Raw genomic sequence first — 21,406 nt, 5'->3', positions numbered from 1 at the left:
TATTTGTTTGAAACCTAGTCCATTTCACGAATAAAAGCTTACCATGCAGCCCTCAAAGACTTGCACTGGCACAATTAGAGACATGATGAAGGGTGTGGCAGAAACCTCTTAAACCAGTTTTGCCACTGAAGAAAACATCAATTAGGTTCATTCTCACACTGCACCAGTAAAGGTGATTTTAAAATGATTTAGACTTCAAGTGGAGGTGATTTACTATGGTGCTGATCCAGCTCTCTTCAATAATAATATACCCCTCAAACCTCAAAAGAATAAAAGTAGTAAAACAATATTTAAATTAATGTAACCATGAAGATTAGATCTTCTTCACAGCAATAACTCACCTAATCACTTCTCAGAGTAGAACTGTTTTGTTTTGCCATTTTCTAGAGTCAAGGGGCTTCTTCCAAATGTACCAACCAACCAACCAAAACTCCAAAGAAACTCCAAACATGCTGATTTACATGCATCTCCTATGTGGTTTTGATTCCTTCTGAGACTGTTCTCAGCTGCCATTAGTTATCAAAAGCCAAAGACTGCTAATTCCTCAGAATCAATGTCCTGCCAGCTAGGTTTGGGCGTGCTCTGGAAAGAACTGTGTTCATATCATCAGCTCACAAATGTCACCTGCTGCACCAAGAAAAGCTGAAACGGCTTTTAACAGAGTCAGTTTAGTAATAAATACTAAATAATAAATAAATATTCGTATGAGCCATTTGGCTGACTGTCAGAAATATCTGAACCAAAGAAACAAGGTATGGATATATTAGCTTCTATGGCCAAAGCCAGTTTCAAAATCAATTTCTACCAGAACAGCTGCATGTCAGAACATCTTTATCTTGCAAAGCATTCAAGATCTGCCCTGTCTGTTCCTGCACAAGAAGCAGTATTTCACCTGCTCAAAGAAACTGCATCCACAGATGCTGGGAAAAGGGGATGCCAATGAACCAAATTGGGGAAAATGTTTTTATGAGGACAAGGGACACTTTTACACTTAATTCATATTTATATGAAGAACAGCTTGCTCTACAGTCTTATATTTGGTATTGTTTAAGCTGCCTGTGAATTTGTACCAGTACTAGCAAAATATTGATGTTCACTTTCTGTTCTTATACATTCTGTGTCAGCTTAAATAACCAGTATGAAAATGGCTTTACTGCATATGGACATGCAACACATCCTCATTCAGAAATCATGGTGATCAGTAATAATAACTAAAAAAAAATATTATGTGGGAAGCAAAAGTAGTAATGCTTCCAACTTTATGTTCTTAGTCCCCTGAAAAGCCTTCCTGCAATAAGCCCATCCCAACTCTGACTCCTCTGGGAGTCCTACATGAAGAGACAACAAAGGCTCTTATTGACTGGGACCTTTGAATAGAGTGGCACTTCTAGTGGAAAATAATTATCCATATAAAAAATACATTTAAAATTTAGCAAATAATTAGTGTATATATTATTTTTAAATAAATATAATAAGCCCTTAAAATTACCATATAAATATTTAAAACTAAACTAAAACTAATATGAAAGTATTTTATGTATTCTATAATAATTACCATTATTGTTTGTATTCTTTTCAGTTATTTAATAATTATTGTGCTACCAAAGCAGAATGAAAATACTTCCTTGCCCTCAAAATGTCCAGCTTAAGTAAAAAAATATGAGCCAGCCAGTGAACATGAATGGAAAGGTGCATTAAGTCTTTTCAAACGAGTCAAACAAGTAGGATCAAAATAAAGCCATACATTTTGCATCTCTTACTTTTCTTAACTAGAGAAAAATTACAGAACCATTTATTTACAACAAGAAGTCCTGTATCTTTTTTGCTATTGTAAAACCATTTACATTTTTCTAGAGAGATATGTGCTGTCCCCTTCTGAAGCTTAGTGTTCCTGTGAACTCTCAAGTTTCAGAAAACATTTAATAACTCCAAAATGATGGCACAGAAATTCATACATTATTTATCTTTACCATTAACCAATTTCCAGGATCTCCAGGGAATATTTTCTTCTCAGTCAGGAAATGCATTAGGATGGTTATTGTTTTTGTTCCAATCCAGCTGCTAATGCTGGAGAATCAGCTGTTCAGGGAGAAATTTCTGTACCCTGTAATCTATTAATGTTACTGTGCATAATAGAATAATAGAAGGTGAGAATATTGGTGGTGTGGCCTGGGCATGTCTTTCCAATCCCACATTTTTTCTGTACCAATAATGCAGCAGAAGAAATTGTTGCCACCTTTTATATTCAAGACAATAAAGCACAAATAACTTTTAATTTATGTCTTTCTTTAAATTCTGACAGACTGTCATACAAATTATTATTATACTTATATAATTATTATAGTTATATACTTATATTTATACTTTATTATTATTATTATTATTATACTTTCCTGTCATGCAGAGAACAAATTATAAACGTGACATTTAAACCAGAAAAAAGACACATTCTTGAAGTCAGATGAAAAAAAGCTTTGCTCTGCTTCGCCTGTGAGTTTGCTGCTCTCATGATCCACAAAGACTAATATAAAAATGCAAGCTGAAGACATTTTTCAATCAAAATCAACTGGAAAAGCATTAAGTAGTACAAGTATCTTGTTGTCATTTCAATCAGCAAGAGAAAATCTGCAGTCAGTGCAGGAGGATTCATGGACACTACCTATTTATAGATGGGAATTTACTATCCAAAACATGATCATTTTTGATACACTTCACATAGCACCAAGGCAGCAGGAGAAATTGCAAGATGCCACGATGAAGAAAATGTTTTTGTGTTGGGCTTGTGAGCAAAACTTTAAAACATGAAAATAGGTTGGCTGCAACCTGAACATCGTGAAAAAAGTAGTATTTGATCATATTACTTAAGAGATCAGATATCTGCCAATTCCTGCCCAAAATCAATCATTTTGACCACTGGAATGCAAAGTATAGCCACAGGAAAAAAATGAATGGAACAAAAAATTTGCATGGTCGCCTTGATTACATTAGTATCATAGCACATGTTTTGATGTGCTGTAGGTGTTGATCCATAATAGGGAATACTTGGTAGCATGTACCTGAATTCAAGATTATATTTAGGGAAGCCAGGGTTTACTTCGGATTTGTTCTCCTCTGCTCACAAAGACTGGATGCCCAATTATTGCTGAGGTACTCTCCACTGCTTCAGGTTGTTAAATTAGAAAGAAGTCCAGTGTACATGCTCCAAAACTGCTCCACAAGTGTCAACCAAAGCAGGAAGTCAGAATGATCTAGTGCACTCTTGATCTGGACCCAAGCACAGGGCCAAGAAATATGGCAGACTTCAGCTGCCTTCAGAATTTGGAGCTGAATTCAGTGCTTCCCTAGTATCAGCTCCTCCACTGGTATTCCACAGTAGAGCTGTGCCAGACTGGCTTAATATCACAGCTCCCCGTACTTCCCTGAGGAGCTTCAGATTTTTGGGAGGGAAGATTTCCACTTATCATTTCTGAATTTCCATCACAGCTCAGTAAGATGAACCAAAACAGTATTAAAGGTCTGTGAGGCTACCTGAACCCCAGGTCCCTTGATAACACACAAGGACACTCTATTAATTGAAGGGAAACTGAATATAACTCTGAGCCAAATCAAACAAATGCCGGTATCTCCTAATTCTCATGACAGTATTCTGTATTTCCTGTCATCAGAAAGATCATCCATGTCTCTCTTACACCACCATGCAAGGCAAGGCACACCTACAGTCTGCCAGGAACTGCAAATGGCAGCAAGCAGTAACATTTTGTCCATTTACAGTCAGAGCTGTTTTAGACAGGATTTACCCACAGCAAGTAAGTAAGTGAAAAACATCACAACCCTACAGCAGTGATGCCAACGATTAAGTCATTCCCATATCAGCAGTTAAGATGTGAGGGGTGTGTACAAGGAAGTATTTGTTACTAGAGCAGCACAACAGCAGATGGAATCCACTGCACAGGAACCAAATGCAGACATGATTAAGTACAGAAATCAGTATCTCCCCCCCACATCTGAGATAATTATTATAAGTGTTTGGTAGAGTATTATCTCTTCTCAACAAAAGTATCAGAGGGAAACACAGCTCAAAAGACAGTAACTTTAACTGGAAAACGACAGCACTCTTTCCTGCCACCACCCAAACACCACCTCTTGCTCATCCTGCCTGGATAGATTACGTATGACCAACACCAGGTATTATCAACCTAAAGGAACTGTTACACCCTTCCAGCAGAGTCTACATGAAAACACACATTTGTGGCCACCAGAAAGATGCCTACCATGTGTGAGACAGGGCTCTGGGTGAGGCACATTCACCATTCCAGGGCTAGAAGTCACCTTTATACAGAACATGTTCCCTGCAGGAAGAGCTTGTGTTCTCCAGGCACTCAGACAGCAGGCAAAGCTTTCCCACTTCCCCTGCAAGAGCAGACTTTTTCAAACCCTGCCTATCTACATGGCTCCTATCAGACTGCCTGTTGAGAAACTCCTTTTTGTTGGGACATGCTAAACTTCCAGCTTGTCATGCAGTCTGTGTGAGCTGGACCCATACTCCTACATAGCTGTGAAAACTTCAGTCATGTTGTTTGGATGTGTCATTAAAGATTTCCTGTTCTCTGTGTGCTTCACATTGCTCCAAGGCAGGAGCAAAGACTAAAAGTGAGTGAATTAGCAGGCAGAGGTCTAAACCTCTGCACCAAAGCATTCAGGCCTTAATTCTATCCCAGATGATAGTCAAGAGGTATCCATGAATTTCTGGGTTTGCCATCTGGGTTTGTGTTTCTTCCTTCTTTTCGAAAAAGCTAACGGCTTTTTTTTTTTTCTTAAGTCGAAAGTCTTTATACTGGAAATTGGTTTCTCTTAGTGTCATCCTGGAGTTAAGATCCTGTAAGGGTTTAGCTGCAATCCAACCAGGATCCATCTGGTGTTGGGCTATTTTTCTCCCACAGAACTCTCAATAACAGCACATTTCTAGAAATACCTATCCAAAACACAAACATCACAGCTTTAGCTCTGCCTCTAGCAAAGATTTAGCATAAATAAACAAACTCTTATCCTGTTTCAATAATTATTTTCTGTTATCTCAGATTCATTTTCCAATGGAGAAAGAAGTAAAAATTATAAAAGTCTGTTGAATAAAACCAACAGGTCAAAAGCAAGGTGAGACTTCCTGAGGGCTTCTCTGAGAATTCAGCCAGGAAAAATTCCAATTATTCTTTTATTGGCTTACTTGCCCGCTAGGCAACAGATGGTCAAAAATCTGTATCAAAGCAGGGACTCCAACAGACTACTTTATTATTAAGGTTTCCTAATAGAACAAGCTACGTAAGTCTCAAAAACTTAAATTTGTTAAAAGAGAAATGTGAATGGGTTTTATTAGGAAAAGTTTAACTTGTAGTCCTTTGAAACATTTGAAAACATTATGAGATTTTTGCACTGGAATGTTCACCAACATGTGTGCAGCAGCATTCCCATAATAATGGATTTTTAAAGCCACTGATCACCAAGATTAAGAAGCAGTCAAAGAAACAAGTCCTTTAAAAACCTTCCTGAGAGCTTCAATACCAGCTTCAAGGTATTGAAAGGGGTTGCTGTTGTTTAAGCCCAGGTGGCAACTAAGTACCATATAGCTGTTTGCTCTCTCCTCCCTCATTGTAAGGAGAATTAGGAACAAAAAGTAAAACTCATGGGTTGAGATAATAAATTTCAGTAATTGGAAACAAAGCAAAATACAATAATAATTATAATAATAATGACGATAATTATAATGAAAAGGAGAATGAAAAGAACAAAACCCAAGACAGACAGAAGAAGCATGCACAATTGCTCATCACTTGCTGACTGATGTCCATACCATCCCCGTGCAGCAATTGGCCTCTACCAGCCAACCTCCCCCAGTTCATACACTGAGCATCATGTTATGTGGTATGGAATATCCCTTTGGCCAGTTTAGGTCAGGTGTCCTACCCCTCACAACTTCTTGTGCACCTGCTCCCTGGCAGATCATAGGAAACCAAAAGTCCTTGACTTGGGGTAAGCACTACTGAACAACAACTAAAATTTCAGTGTATTATCGACATTATTCTCATAGTCAATACAGAACAGAGCACTGTACCAGCTACTAAGAAGAAAATGAACTCTATCCCAGCTGAAACCACGGCAGGGTACAAGCCTTCCTACAGTTCTTCCTGAGGTTCACATTCTGAAATATTCAAAGTAGGAAAAAAAACATTTAACATGGACAATGTTTTGGCAGAGAGAAAATGTCACTATTGATTAGACTTAGCCATAGACTTGTCCATGATATTGATCTTCTCGTTTCTCTTGTTGATTCAGTAAAAAAACATGATGAGGCTTTCAGCACAGAAGTGGTACATCTCACACAATAGATTTTACACATCCAGATTTTGTCTTTAATTCCAGAAGTCTGCACCTATGGAAAAATTCCTATTAGCAGCTGAGACACATTTAGCATCTAACCAGCAGTGAAGCTCAGAGGACACACACCTTCTGAAGAGACTGATGGAAGAGGGAGCTTTTTTTTCCCAGAGAAGGTCTGGAACAACAGATTCATTCCATGCTGCAACTTTGTCTTTCCCCAGCCCCTCTAATTTTCATGTAACAGGTTTTAAAGTTCTATCAATTACTTCAGCTTTCCGCCACTTGAAAGACCTTGTGTATGCACAGTGTACCACAGGGATGTGCCAGCTGAACCCAGCACCTGTGCTTTGTGGCGCTCTGCTTGAAGCCTGGTACAGTTCACTGGAAAAGAGATTTCTAAAAATTTATAATTCACACCTGTTACCATCCCAAATGCACCCTGGGATGTGTCAAAAGCTTTGAATGTGTTGCAGTGACACTTACTGCAGTGTTTTAATCACATATCCAATTACTGAAAAATACCCATCTAGTCTTGCTAACTTTATAATTTCTCACACTGAAATAAGCCACAGATTTTCATCCTACCATCTGGAAATAAAAAGAAACAACCAGCTGCAAATTAGTAGGCTTTCCACCTCCACTTTGAAACAAAGATTGCTTTATTGCACCATCAGAAATTACAGAGCATGAAAACAGTGAAGGAAACTTGCATTGTGGGCAGTAAGGAATTATCACACAAGAGTAAAAAATTAGGCCATTTCACGCTGTGGATTTAAAATCAAATCTGTAAGCAGCATCTTTGCATTAAAATGCAACCTCACGTAGAAGAAAGCGTTATCTACTAGATACAGCAGGGGAATAGGAATGTTTACTTCTATCTAATCTTGTTATTGATTTGACATGTGGAACTCAGGGAAATTACGAGCATCAGCTCCCTTGTTTGGCAGAGGAAGACACAGAGTCCTTGCCTATTTTTGTAAGATATTTCAGTATTTCCTAAATAAGTCAGTCAGTAAGCATATTGTATTTGCATGTGAATAAATCCTATTACTATCTTCTGTTTCAATAGCTATTTCTCAGAAACATGAAGAATTTAACAACACAAAGCCAAACAGAAGCAAAACATTTTAACACAAATTGGGAAAAAATCACTAAAGTAACTAACACAAACATACACAACAGAAGTGCATAATGCTCCACTTTCATGCAAGCACATTCCATCTGGAATAATAAAGACAAATTATGAGACAATATTCACATAAGGGTGAGATACTTTTACAGATGAGATGTCTTATTCAAAACTCTAAATCACAGTCCTAAATATGATGCTTGATGATACTCTCTCATCTGAATACAGTCTAGCTGAATATATTCACCATTTCAAGCTCAAAATAGAACACAAATTTGCAAAACTCAATGGGGAAATATTTCAACTGTTTTGAGAACTGGTTTACTGAACCATGAACAGATTTTAGAGATACACTAGTCCTATTCAATTACACACATGTCTAAGACATCCCACATAGCAAACAATAATTGCGGGAAACATAAATTTGATTAGTTACACTGGAATATGGACACCTGAGATAATCACAGCTGTATGTCCTATCAATAAATAAAGGGAAAGGAACTGTGGTTGCACATACTATTTATGTTCACGAGGAGATAAAATGTAGAGGTTTTTGCTTATCTAGAAGAAGTTATTTAGAAATAAATAGGAATGAAGTATTTAGAAAGGTAAACTACATACACAAGACATTTAGCCAGCAATGTAAAGACACAGACAGAGCAACTTATATACTCTGTGGTTCTCAAAACTTGTATTGTCTGTTTAGACTAATGGCAATTTGTTTTAAAACAACGCACTTCACTTTGCTACAAAAATTTCTCTTGGTGGGATAGTTGATGATTCCAAAAATTCTTACACCTATATGATGAGTTTCCTAGTTAGAAATACATTCTTCTAACCTCTTAGGGTCAGAATAAGATAGCCATGCATATAATGAAAGCAGCAACATTAAATCAGTATGACATCAAAAAATACTCCAGTTGCCCAATCACAGCTTTGGACTCACCAAGTCAGTCAATGACCATCAACACTGACCAAAGATTGTGGGACCCATTTCCTTAAATCCTTTTCCAGTAAGGTAGCACACTTGCTTAGCAATCATCTGTGCTGAAGGTTTCATGTTCAGCACCCTCCTACTAGCACTTGCATTTACAAACAGTGACCAACACGGAAAAGGCTGGATAGACACAACCTGTGACTCTGTAAGGAAATCGGTATGCTGCATATGACACCTCTCAGACCTCAGCATAAAGGGGAGTGGAATGTAAAATTGTTGGTAATTCGAAAACAAAGGCCTAGCACTGAGGAGCCTGAACAGTAATGAGTAAACTGATAGTTAACACATCTTTACAAGGGACAGATTTTTGCAAGTGTCAGGTCCTATGAACACATTCAGTTTGTTGTAATTGTCAATGGTAAAAATTTGTAAACAGGGCACAATGGTATGACTGCATTACTCCCTTACAAACTCCAAAGACAATGCAATCTACCACATAACAGTAGTTACCCAGCAGGAAAAAAAAAAAATAAAGCTCCTCTGAAGATATGTGGACCTGATATGTGGATAGAAATATTTTAATGATGGCATCTGAATTAACAAAAAAGGAGCCCAGTCAACATTCTTTGCTAGCTGACTTTTTAATCCTGCATGAAATAATGCTCCTTTACAAGGGACAGCCAACAACTGTCAGATACATTATCAGTACAGGAAACACTTTCTTAAGTTACCAGCTCCTTTCTTGTATCTCTGTTTTTTTGATTACTTCTGTGCTTTTACCACATAGCTACATGAGATGCCTAGCTAATCCCAGAGTAATTGCTAGGAAAAACTAGCAGTTTCTATTGGTTCTGCCCCCTCTTGTATTGGTGGCAGTTTGCCCAAACGTAGTAACTCAGAGCAAACTAATCCAGCAGGAAGGGAATATGTTTCTTCATGTCTGATAAAGTGACCTGGCTTACTGTTGTGGCCCTGTTGGTAACACACCTAGCACAGGGCTGGACCCCAGGGTGAGAACCAGGGATCCAAGACACCTTCCTAACACTGGCAAAACTCTTAGGTAGGCTCAGCCCACTTTGTTTTACAGCATCCTGAGCAAATCCTTTCCTAGGTAAAGAGAGGCATCCAGCATGGTAAAGCAGAGAAAATACTGCCAACCTTCTCACAGAGGCTACTCAGGCACTTGGTCAGCTATGGGGGCAGCATTACCTGGTGTGTAGTTTGTTTTCTACACATAGTACACAACTGAACAATTCCCCAGAATGGAGAAGCAATATTTCTGGATTCTCCACTGAAGTAAAGATACAGAAATGTACATTGCACACTTTGATGTGGCTTCTGTGAAACTCTATTTAAGTATCTGTGATTTCCTCTAATATTACTGAGCAGAAAAACTATTACTAAAGGAAAAGAAAAAAGAACATGAAATGCAAGAAAATAAAAGCCTGCTGAAGTGCATTCACAGGATGGGAAATCAGCTTACTGTATGGGAACACAGCCTAGCAGCAGAAATGGAATATTGCAAGACAAAATACACAGGTTCCTATTCCCAACCATACTAATGACTCACACATGGTCTTTCACGATTGTTTTTCCTTTGTCTTAATTCATCTTTTAACAAAATACATACGGAAATGTCACCGTAATCTCTCAAGATGCAGAACATAACAGTACTGCACTAATCAGCACAGCAGTTTCTGGTATGCACTGATAAAACATTATTCAGAAATGTGAAAGATTATCACCACGTTCCTTGAGAACTCTAAGGACATGGTGTAATGCAAGCCTAAAACCTGGAGCTCAGACTTCTGTTTGAGATATTGAGGGAGCATCCATCTTTTGCTTTGACTGAGATTCATAGCTAACAATAACTCCTAGGATAAATGACATTTTCCTCAGAGCAGCATAAAAAATACTGTCAGGTGGTAGCTACAAAAACTGACCTGAACATTCAGGTGGCTTTAGTGAGTACACAGAGCTGCACTAAAAGATACAATTGAAAACTAAAGATGTATCTTTTCACTATAGGTAGGTACGTAACAACTATAATAATAAAAAAGCCTAAATCTAAGGCCTGAGATTAGTCTTGGAATTTTTTTTTCTTATCAACATGAATTGTTGATTCACACAGTGCAATATCCTGTAGGGTTCACAGTTCTTTGGTTATCCAACCACTGTTGCAGCAGTGGACCGGGAGCCAGGCTGGAGTCTTGGATTTCTCAACAGATGTGTAAATGCACAGAGGTAAATTAAACAATCCTCACTAAAGAGAAATTAATTCCTAAGTACTAATCTCTCAAATTATTTACAGCATTTTGCATTAATTTCTGTGCGCCACTTAGAGTTTACAGTAGCTGGGATTCTCAAATAGCAGCACAATGATATTTCTTTGAGCCCTGTCCATTTTTGCTATACTGCTCAGTCAGCATTTCAACACTAATAAAAACAGAGCCATGAAAATAACTGATCATAGAACTGTTACAGCTGTAAAAATTCTCTAAGGTCAACAAGTCCAACCATCAACCTATATAATATATATATAAATAAGTAACAAGACTTGCTATGAAGTGTTTAAAATTTAATTGCCCATTAGTAAATCATAAGGCCTAGAGCTCCTGAAACTCTGCAAGAGATGGAAGTTCTCTGGTTTGTTTTAGAGTTTTCTCACTTCCTTTAGGCTGTAGGCTTCAAAGGAAAAGTCTACGCCATTCTGGTACAGTATACAGGTGGGAAAATAGCTACTTTAAATAATAGACAAAGCAGAGATTCCATATTAATCTTAAATACAATGATCAGTTTTTAAGACTTTTTTCCCCTTTTTGTGAAGGGAGATGTATAGACTTCTATAATAAAGTCCTCAGAAGTTAAACATCCAAACTATTTAATTTTTGGCAGATCTATGGATATGTTCTTACTTTCTGAACATCAGGAGGTTTTTTCCTACTTTAAAGCCACATCCAGTAGAGTCTCAGCCAATCGGAGAAGAAGTGAAATCAGATTTTTACCTTGTGTTTGCACTTGGTGACTCTGAAGTAACATCTTTTCAAACTACACTGTAGACAAAAGAGGATACCTACTCTAACTTGCCTCTGGACTTGGCACTAGTACTGCATGCTGCAATGTCTAAGACTGTCAATCACATTTTAAAAGCTCAACTGAGCAAAATATGTGTTCATAGTGCGCCGTGTAGTTTTCAGATATCAAAGAAAGTAGAAGATCAAGCATCACATAAGAGAAAATTCAATACAGACTTTAAAATAAAATCATACCTAAGTCCCATTCCAGTCAGTGCTGCATCATTTGAGATTTTCTGAATGATTACTTTTGCCTCTTAATGCTGAGAAATCTTCTCATGCTTGGAAATAACTATAGTTTTACATAGAATCAGAGCATGGTTTGGGTTGGAAGGGACCTTAAAGTTCCCTTTGTTTCAACTCCCCTGCCATGGGCAGGGCACCTTTCACTAGACCAGGCTGCTCAGGGCCCCATCCAGCCTGGCCTTGAACACTTCCAGGGACAGGGCATCTGTAACTTCAATGTGCAAAATCACCCTCACAGTAAAGAATTTCCTCTTAATATTCAATCTAAACCCACTTTCAGCTTTAACCCTTGTCCTATCACTACATGCCCTTCTAAAAAGTCTCTCTACAGCTTTCTTGTGGGCTCCCTTCAGGTAGTGGGAGGACGCAATTAGATCATTCTGGAATCTTCTGTTCTCCAGGCTGAACAATCCCAATTCTCTCAGCCTTTTCTCATAGGAGAGGTGCTTCTAAAAACATTTTCAATATTTTCAATAAAGCTGACAAAACTACTCCTTTTATAGTCATTTCAACATACTGCAACTAGACATATCATACAGCCAGTTCAACAAAGAAAGTAAGTCACAAGTGTGTCTGCCTGAAATGTATTTTCTTTTGCAAAAGCCACAATTCTGAAACTAGATTCATCTCTCATTCTACTTATTGAAAAAAAAAAAAGTGAACAATGATGTGTCTTAACCGTACCATTTCAATATCTAATTCTGGTTAGTCCCTCTTTTACCTTAAACCAATTTATATGTCTAGAGACTTTCTGTGAAGAAGCTACTGTTAAAGAATGTAAGGTTATTCAGCTGAGTCAATTTAAAGTGTTTAAATAATTGAAAGACACAGAAAGAGGTACATATACTACAAGTAGAATGAAATTCAGAGGTACATTTTAATATATTAATTTAATTTTGATTTATTTTTAACACATTCTGAAAAACTATTCAGTGTGTTGGACATGAAATATATGAGGAGCAAAATATATGACAAAACCCCATTCTCACAGTACCTCTCAAAAGCTACATTTGCAATGATATTAAATTACAGTTTAAAACATTCTATACAGAGATTCTGGACACGACAGAAGTTTTCAATTTGCAGTAGAGGACAGCAGAAAACCTTTACTTGCTGTTATCGTAACAGCCTGGACTCACAATTTGTAGGAGAATTTTTCACACACAAGCAAAGGGTACTTAGAAGATTACTGGACCGGCTTGTTCTGCTGGCAAAACCTGTTTCCCAGCCCAATTTGCAATTGGCATTTCCCTGGTTCCTCAAAGATGGTGTGATAACTTCCAAAGCTGCTGGAGTGACTGGCACAGAATCAGTTTAGAGTACAGACCATGGTAATACTTAGGAAGCATCAGTTAGTAAATGTTTGGAGTCTGGTGACAGCTGGTGTACCACTTGGATTCATATGTGCTCTTCCTACAAGGACGCTGGCATATTCTGTTTTCAGAGATGAATGCGTATCTTTTCCTTTCCAAGGGAAAGGAAATCCATATGTTCTTCCAAGAGGCACTTGGATACTTTTGTGAAGCACAGCCACTTGAAAAGCTTTGCTCCATTCATTCCTTTCAGTCCTGTTTTCAATCAGAACCACGTTGCTGTTTTGACCTCATAAGAAACAATCTGTCTAAGGTTTAGGCAAGTTCTTCATTGCAAAAGACAACTGGTACATTTCTCCTGGATCTTCTGGGTCACCATCAGTAACTACTGTAGGTCTTCAGTTGAATTCTGTACAAATATCACAACTTTCAAGTAGCTGATGTCAGACCCAAAGATTCAGTAGGGATTTAGGTAGCTAATTCCCAAGAAACTTGTTATTACTGCTCTTTAATCCTGAAGCCATCAAAACTCTCCTAGGAAACCTAATTTTTCCTCAAAATGCTAAACTTCTTTAGAGGCCAAGAAATAGTTTGGTCTTCATATGGTTTAGTAGCTCATAACCTATTTTATAAATAACGTGGAGCAGTGACTAAAATAGACATTTGTTCATAGATATGATATTACTCTATCCAAAAAACCCTGAAGGTTATTAAAATGATGATGCAGTAGGCCAAAGTGAAACAAGGAAAGAACCAAAATAACTAACAAATAAATGAAATCAGGAGAAATTACAGGTTTTAAAGACCTTTAAAATCATATTCAGATAAAAGTGAAAATCCTACTAAGTAATGGTCAAGAACTGCAGGATTTGGTTGTCAAGTTTTAGAAATCCTGCTCTGAAAGTGTACATGACTTTTAACTTAGGATTTGATTTGGAGATGTCAGTAGAATAATACAAATTCCAGCTTTACAAAAGGGTTGAAAAATAGAAAACGTTTAATGAAATGCAATTTTGGAGGAGATTACTCTCTTGCTTTCAACTGTTTGTGTTTCAGCACAGGAAGAATGACCCTAGGCCAAACACAGAAGGACTACAGAGGCAGCAGTTGCAGTCCTTCACCTGCTGAGGTGGCTCCTCGTCATTGGGAACTTTGCAAAGCAAGTGGAACTGGAGGATACAGAAGTGAGAACAGAGTTTGTAAGAAAGACATTCCATCCACCAGCAGCCAGCACTGCTACAAACAATAACACAGTCTCGGTAATCCATGGCTTCTCTGATTTCTGTCAGGAGATGGTTTTAGTACTCACTGGCCTGTAAAGAAGGCCAAATATTGGTTTAGAGCGACTCTTGACACCCTTTGTTTCAGCAAGCACAAGCAGTAATTTTGGCTCAACTGATTGCTGTAGTCCCATGAGAAACCAGGAACTACCACCCTGCCAGGAACATGAGACAGGGAGAGACCCGGATTTCCTCTCTTCTACTGCTTACTTCAATAGAGAAAACAAGACCTTTGTCCTGGGCACACAAGAGATAATGTGACCAATCTGCCGGCTGTAATTCATCTCTGGTAACTGAGTGCCTTCTGTCCTGAAATCCAGAGCCTAGTACCTTTCTAAAAAATGTTCATTAACATTGATTTTGACAAAATACAGAGGTTTTGGAGATATTCACACCGCACACTTTTGGTTTGTGTATTTTGGTAGATTTGCTTGGTTTTGTGTTGTGGGGATTTTTTTCAGTTTGCTTGGGTTTTTTAACTTGTTGAGTCCCTTCTTTTCTGGTTTTAAAATGTGATTTTTCTTTTCTTTTTTACTATTTCATTGAAGATTCCCATGATTTTGTGTTGTAAGGAAGAGATACCAGAAGCATCCAAGCTACTTTCTCAGTATTAGTCCATACATACTCAACCTTCTTTCACAACTTCTCGACAGTGGTCTTTTTGTCTCCTCTTCCTAAGGAGTTCTAGAAAACCCTAGTTCAAATTCCTATCCTGAGAATAACATTAAGCCTGACTCAACTGAAACTTCCCACATCCCAGGAGACAGCATCTTAACCCTGGGGCCAGACTAAAATATGAAAGCAGCAAATCTGGAACTTCTCCATGGGTATAGAAAGAAGGAACTTCCCCTGAGAAGAAAACAGACACACAGGCAGACAGAATGACTCTGCCTTTGTTGTTTATACCACTTCATGCAAGAGGTAGAACGTCTGGTTCCAGGACAGTCTATTGATCTGGAGGCTGAAGCCTTGGGGCCAGTAGCTGTGATCACCCTGTCCCAGAAAACCCTGTAGGCTTCAACCACTTGACTTTAGATCCAAACAGTTGTCTCAATTGTCCTTCTGTGGCATCTTTCTCAACCTACCTCATGATTTCCTTTGCTCTTAAATCTTTCCTCTATAAAAACCACTCTGTTGCAGAGCACAGCACAACGTCCCTTTGCCTCTGGGATCATCCCCAGCAAATTATCTTTTCCTGTAGGTGCTGTTTCCAACAAACAACTCTTAAAAGAGAAACAGAGTTCCCAAAGTTTGGCATCCTCATCCTGATGAATAGCTGCAATTCATCACACCAATTTAAATAATCTATGAGTGTTGGAGTCAAAGCAACAGCACAATGAAGCTTCAGTGTTCTGCTGGACTCAGGGGTGACTACCAGTGAGACAGATTCGAGTTTAATCTATCACCAAGTTTGTATATTTCAGATAAGAGGCAACAGAGAATCTTATGTCAGGTCTCTAGACAGACATTTGCTATGAATTATGAAACACATTTATTCGGTGTGTATTAATGAGATAATACAGGCATCACTCGGGACACAGCCCACATATTCTGACAGCAGCAAAAATAACACACACATTTTATATTGAATTCAAGTATGGGACAAAAAAACCTTGTTTTCCCTAAGCCTCTGTAAACTGTCCTCCTATTTATTATTTATTATCCAATCTAAGTTATATTCACATCTTTCTATGAAGGTATGAGAGACCACAGTAGTTTCTTCCACCTTCAGGGCTCTACTGTAAGAGCCTACAAATCTTATGATGTCTTTGTAATGCTCCACTGTGATGCTTTCATGGCACTCCCTGTGTGTGGATCTTCTGTGGATTTGTTCAGATCTGTAATGCACACTAAATATGCACTGGATGTGGGGCCTGTTCCCCTGAGAGGGAAGAAATACAAGAGAATCAAGCACTTGTGAGAAGAGCACAGAGAAAATGATGCAGACTGCCAGGCTTCTCCTTCCCTGGTTTCTTCATACAGAATACACTTTCTTTTGCAGTACATCACAATCTCACAGCCTGTTACTTGTCATAAATAAAGGCACAGTTTAGTTTCTCTTGTAAGTCATCAGCAGCAATGTTTATGGGAGTCAGACCTAACAGAGAACACCCTTATAAATCAAATTATAGATGCATTAACTCCTCATACAGCTTGGCAGTTAAATAACTTGAATGCAAAACTTTCCCTGAAAGTCGTATTGTATCTTTACTAGCCCTTCAACCAAGCACTTTCAAAGTAACAGCCTCTGTCAGCACTTATCTCCAACTACTGAATTACTTACTGCTCCTTACTCCATTCAGAACACAGCCATCAGAACCCAAAATTCAGTCCATTATGGATCTTGGGTGACATTCTCTGAATGCAGCACAATGCAACCATCCTCAGCACCAACGAGACTGGTACAGGCTGAATTCTGGAGAAAAATGCTGCTTTCACAAACTACCTTGCAGACAGCCACGTTACAGGCTTCAGAAGTGGTCAAATACTGACAATCCTCCCCACTCTTATTGCCTTAACTCCTGTGGTTCAAATGAGCAGAGGGCTGACTTTAATCAAAAAATTTAAAATACGTGTTGTCTTTGTAGAAGAGACAACTTCTTCTCATCTTTTCTCTGCAAATCCCTAAACTGGGACAAGGCTATCCTCACTTCCTTCTAACAGGTATCTTGCCAATCCTATCACAGCAGAGAAGGATTCCAAAAAAAGCTCCTCCTCAGCACCCCTCTGGCATCTAAATATTATGTGAAATCTCCAGCCATGCTTGAGGATGGCAAGGCTTGTAGATGAAGGCAAAAATTCTCAAAGCTGGAAGTCAGAAAAAGACTTACAGTCCGTTTGTATAAAATGCCATGGAATATCGTTGCACTGAGAAGACTCTTTCCAGAAACAAACATAAAACTAGAGGCCCCAAGTTCCTAAATTGGTAGCTCCTTTCCTTCCCTACCTATTTTCCTTTAACAAGCAGAAGTTCGTGTATTCTTCCTATCTGTCAATACAACTGGTATCAATCTCTTTGGTTGCTTCATTCTGCTTACAACTTGTGTAATGCAGTATTCCCATAGTGCACCAATATGGGATAAGATGTTAGACACTGACAGCATGCCAAGATGAGTGAAAACACCACCTGGAAGGGTGACTGCAAAAAATTACTTCATTTTTATTGTTAGAAATAAAAGACTTTAGTACAGATGGCACCACAACAAAGCCAAGCAGAAAGAACTGCTTCAGCATAATGATTTGATGACATCTAGCACTGAGACAAGCAGACCATAGATGTGTGTCAGGTATTAATTACAGGGAGTTTCCAAGGCAGACACTACTTAAAGCACACAACTGTATATTCTTAGTGTTTAGGCTGTCAATTATTAATGACCAAATTGCTTCACCTTACACATCGCTCATGGCATTCTGCACAACTGCTTAAGTTGCATAGGGAGGAATAAAGTCAGAAGAGAAACCTGCTGCCTGTCACTGCTACAGTCTGCTGAAACCTCACCACCAGGCCATTTCACTGCCCTTTGTTTGCCCGTCCTTCAGGCAGCTTGTGACAGTCCTGTGACAGCCCATGTGCACAGCAATATTAATTGCTTTCAACTTGCAATTTGCCTTTTTCTGCAAGCTCCTTTCATTTAAGATTTTTTTATTTTAATTCTTAACTGGCTTTATCATTTTCTTCAAGGATTTCCTCTACTGAGTAAGAAGCCAAAGACTCTAATAAGGACAGGAGGGAACAAGAAGAAAAGTCAGGGTTGCCAAATTTAAACACTTTCCCTACATTCTCCCTTTATATAGAAAACTGGAAGGCTATGAAAGAAGCCTTGTCCTCTCTACAAGGGGTAGGTGTGCATTTATTTACATATGAGAGAGAAATTCAGTCAGCTGAACATAAGGAACATCCAAGTGCTCCCTGTAACTTCATGCACAGAAACAACCCTCAGCTGGCACCACCAGTAGCAGGGCTCTCTTTTCTGCTTTTCCCCCTACTGTACTTGGCAAAGAGAGGGCATTTCAGGTGTACCCTTCCTAACAATACAGCGTATTTTGAATGTTCAAACACCCCTGAACAACTGTTTGAGGTGGCCAGGCGGGTTCTTCTGCTTGTTGTCCCTTTTAATGACTATTTCAAGAGACTTGAAAGATTTCTTGCACAGGTGCAGAGTTAATTGAGGGGAAAAAAATGCGCCTCACCAGAAACACACACACTCTGGGAAGAATTTGAACAAGCATTGGACGTACTATACTGGTCTGGATTAATACTTGTCTACTTGTACAAACTGTAATTTATAGCACAGCTAAAGGCCACCGCATAAAACAAGAAACAGATGGATTTGGTTAAAAAGGGCCCAAGTCAAAGGACTATCAGACACAGAAGGAAGTACCACCACTTGATGCCTGGTCTATTGTATCAGTGGTGACTAGTTTATGAAACTGACAGAAATAATGAAAACTCACCCCACGCGTGTCAAACCGCAGGGTTTTCTGCGCACCTGCCATGTAAGTGGCATTTTCTAAAAGGTTTTCCATTTGGACAATGGTTCCTTGAGTCTTCTTCCCTGGCAAGGCCTCTATGATGAAGCCAGCTAAACATGCAGGGCCAGATGATGCCTTGCCCTTCAGCAGGCATGCAGTGGGAAAGAGATACCTCTGCCTGAGCTGTACTTCTGATGCCAAGCATCCTGAGCTATGTATCAGCAGGAAGTGTTAAGGTGTTACCAACTCAGACCCAGCCCCCCTGTCCCAACTGTGAACATTTTTTACTGATTCATTAAATATATATATATATATATACACACACACATTTGTTTTCATCAGTAGTATTCCCATATGTTGATTAATGCTTAGAAATTTATTCACTGAAAGCATTTAATTCTTTTAAGTGTGTCACTTTCTCTCTTCTTACAAACTCCAGTAATTAAGAAGTGGGGAGGGGAGGTGTTGTGTGGACACCCATAACCCTGTTTTCTTTTTAAAAAACACAACTTCCTTATAACCCTAATCTGTGTACTCAATGACAACTATTTATATATAGCATTGCCTGTCTAAGATCAGTGAGGAAGCACTAACATATGATCAGGTAAGCAAATTATTAAATGTCATTACTAATGTCAGCTGATTAAATTTCCCATAACAGAAGGAGTGTTAACTTGGGGGCAGGGCAGGGAGGGAAAAAAAAAAAAAAAAAAAAAAAAAAAAAAAAAAAAAAAAGAAAGAAAGAAAGAAAGAAAGAGTGAGACTTCTACAGTAATATCAATGTAGTGCCAAGATACAAAGCCCTCTCTGGTTGGACAAATTTTAGGGTGATTTTTTTAAAGCTTTTCTTATTTGACCAGCCCTAATTATTTATGTCAGTGACCTGCATTCAAAGCACCAGAATCCAGCTTCCCAGCACAAATGCCTGCACTCATCCTGCTTTAGGAGAGGGCAGTCCACTATGATGGTACATGGTGAAATGCAATTACTGTAAACATAAGCGGTTGTAAAAACTACGGTCAGAGGAACGTTTCCTCGAGCTTTTCAAAACACCAATGCAAATTGCCATCTGGAAGAAAGGAAGCATTGTCTTTCAGCCACTTATAGGCAAAGACCAAATGGAAACTGACAGCAAAACATGAAAATGAAATTTAACTTCATTATGACCAGGTTAGCAGTCGGTCCCCGTCCACCCGCCTGTGTGTCCGTCCCGTCGCCCTCCCCTCTGGAAAAAATCACCTTGAAAAAAACCCCAAACAAACCCAAAGGAGAACGCAAAGGAGCCACCTCTAGAAGCATTTAAAAGTTCAAAGAAACACACAGGCACCTCGTTCGAAACCGTCAACGATGTGAAGGTGCGGGAATTGGCAGCCTGGCTCCTGGCGCTGAATTCGAGGGGGGTCAATCCCGGGTGATGCACCCACACAACACAGGCCTGTGGCAAGGCAGAGTTCGGGCAGCACGGCTCCCCGAGCCCCCCAGGCCAAGGCAGAGTTCGGGCAGCACGGCTCCCCGAGCCCCCCAGGCCAAGGCAGAGTTCGGGCAGCACGGCTCCCCGGCCCCCCCAGGCCCCCCAGGCCAAGGCAGAGTTCGGGCAGCACGGCTCCCCGGGCCCCCCAGGCCAAGGCAGAGTTCGGGCAGCACGGCTCCCCGAGCCCCCCCAGGCCAAGGCAGAGTTCGGGCAGCACGGCTCCCCGGGCCCCCCAGGCCAAGGCAGAGTTCGGGCAGCACGGCTCTCCGGGCCCCCCAGGCCAAGGCAGAGTTCGGGCAGCACGGCTCCCCCGAGCCCCCCAGGCCAAGGCAGAGTTCGGGCAGCATGGCTCCCCGGGCCCCCCAGGCCAAGGCAGAGTTCGGGCAGCACGGCTCCCCGAGCCCCCCCAGGCCCCCCCAGGCCCCACACCGGCCCCGCCGCGGGGCTCGGGCCTCCCCGCCAGGCCTCGGGAGAGCCGCCCGCGCCTTACCCGTGGTGGAGAGGACGGTGCTGGCGAAGAAGAGCGAGGAGGTGAAGTCCCAGTTCCAGTTTCCCGAGGCGTTGCTGAGCACCGAGACGCCGTAGTTGCTGGCCTCCAGCACCCGCATCAGGAACTGCTCCAGCTGCTCCTCCGAGAGGCAGGCGTGCTCCTCCAGGAAGCGCTGCTTCAGCTTGCTCAGCTCCTGGCGCAGCAGGTCCTCGTAGGGCAGCTCCACCGAGGAGAAGACCACGGCGCCGAAGACCAGGTAGAGCAGGTAGCCCAGCACCAGCAGCGCGAAGCACCATGCGGAGCGGTGCTGCTCCACCAGCCGCACGCAGGAGCTGCCCGCCAGCGACTGCAGCATCTTCCCCAGCCGGGGCCGGCGGAGCCCCGGGCCGGGCCGGGCCGCCGAGGGCAGCGGGGACTGAGGGGAACGGGGCAGGGAAAAGGGGAGCGCGGCGGCCGGCGGGCTCTGAGGGCGCTGATGTGGCGCTGACGGGGCGGCGCGGCGCAGGTACCGCGGCGGGGGAGGGACGCGGGGAGGAAGGGCCTCCCCCTCTCCTCCTGCACGCCGATGGGGCTGCCGCCGCCTCTGCCGCCCTGTGTGGTTGGGACACGAGCCGGAGCTTT

At 40.6% G+C, this 21,406-nt stretch overlaps 1 protein-coding gene across 1 annotated transcript in view; it reads right to left on the bottom strand.

The window, feature by feature from the left end:
- Positions 1 to 21,156, bottom strand: part of KCNK1 (potassium two pore domain channel subfamily K member 1) — a 33,586-nt gene extending 12,430 nt beyond the window's left edge. Inside the window, exon 1 of the mRNA XM_083858433.1 lies at positions 20,786 to 21,156. Coding sequence (XP_083714559.1) covers positions 20,786 to 21,140 — 355 coding nt within the window. The 5' untranslated portion in view covers positions 21,141 to 21,156. The remainder of the gene's footprint in view (positions 1 to 20,785) is intronic.
- Between the last annotated feature and the right edge of the window lie 250 nt (positions 21,157 to 21,406).

This window comes from Zosterops lateralis, assembly GCF_965231275.1.
Source record: "Zosterops lateralis genome assembly, chromosome: 3".
NCBI lineage: Eukaryota > Metazoa > Chordata > Aves > Passeriformes > Zosteropidae > Zosterops > Zosterops lateralis.
Note: the sequence above shows the minus strand (reverse complement) of the source record. Positions and strands in the feature narration are given on the sequence as shown.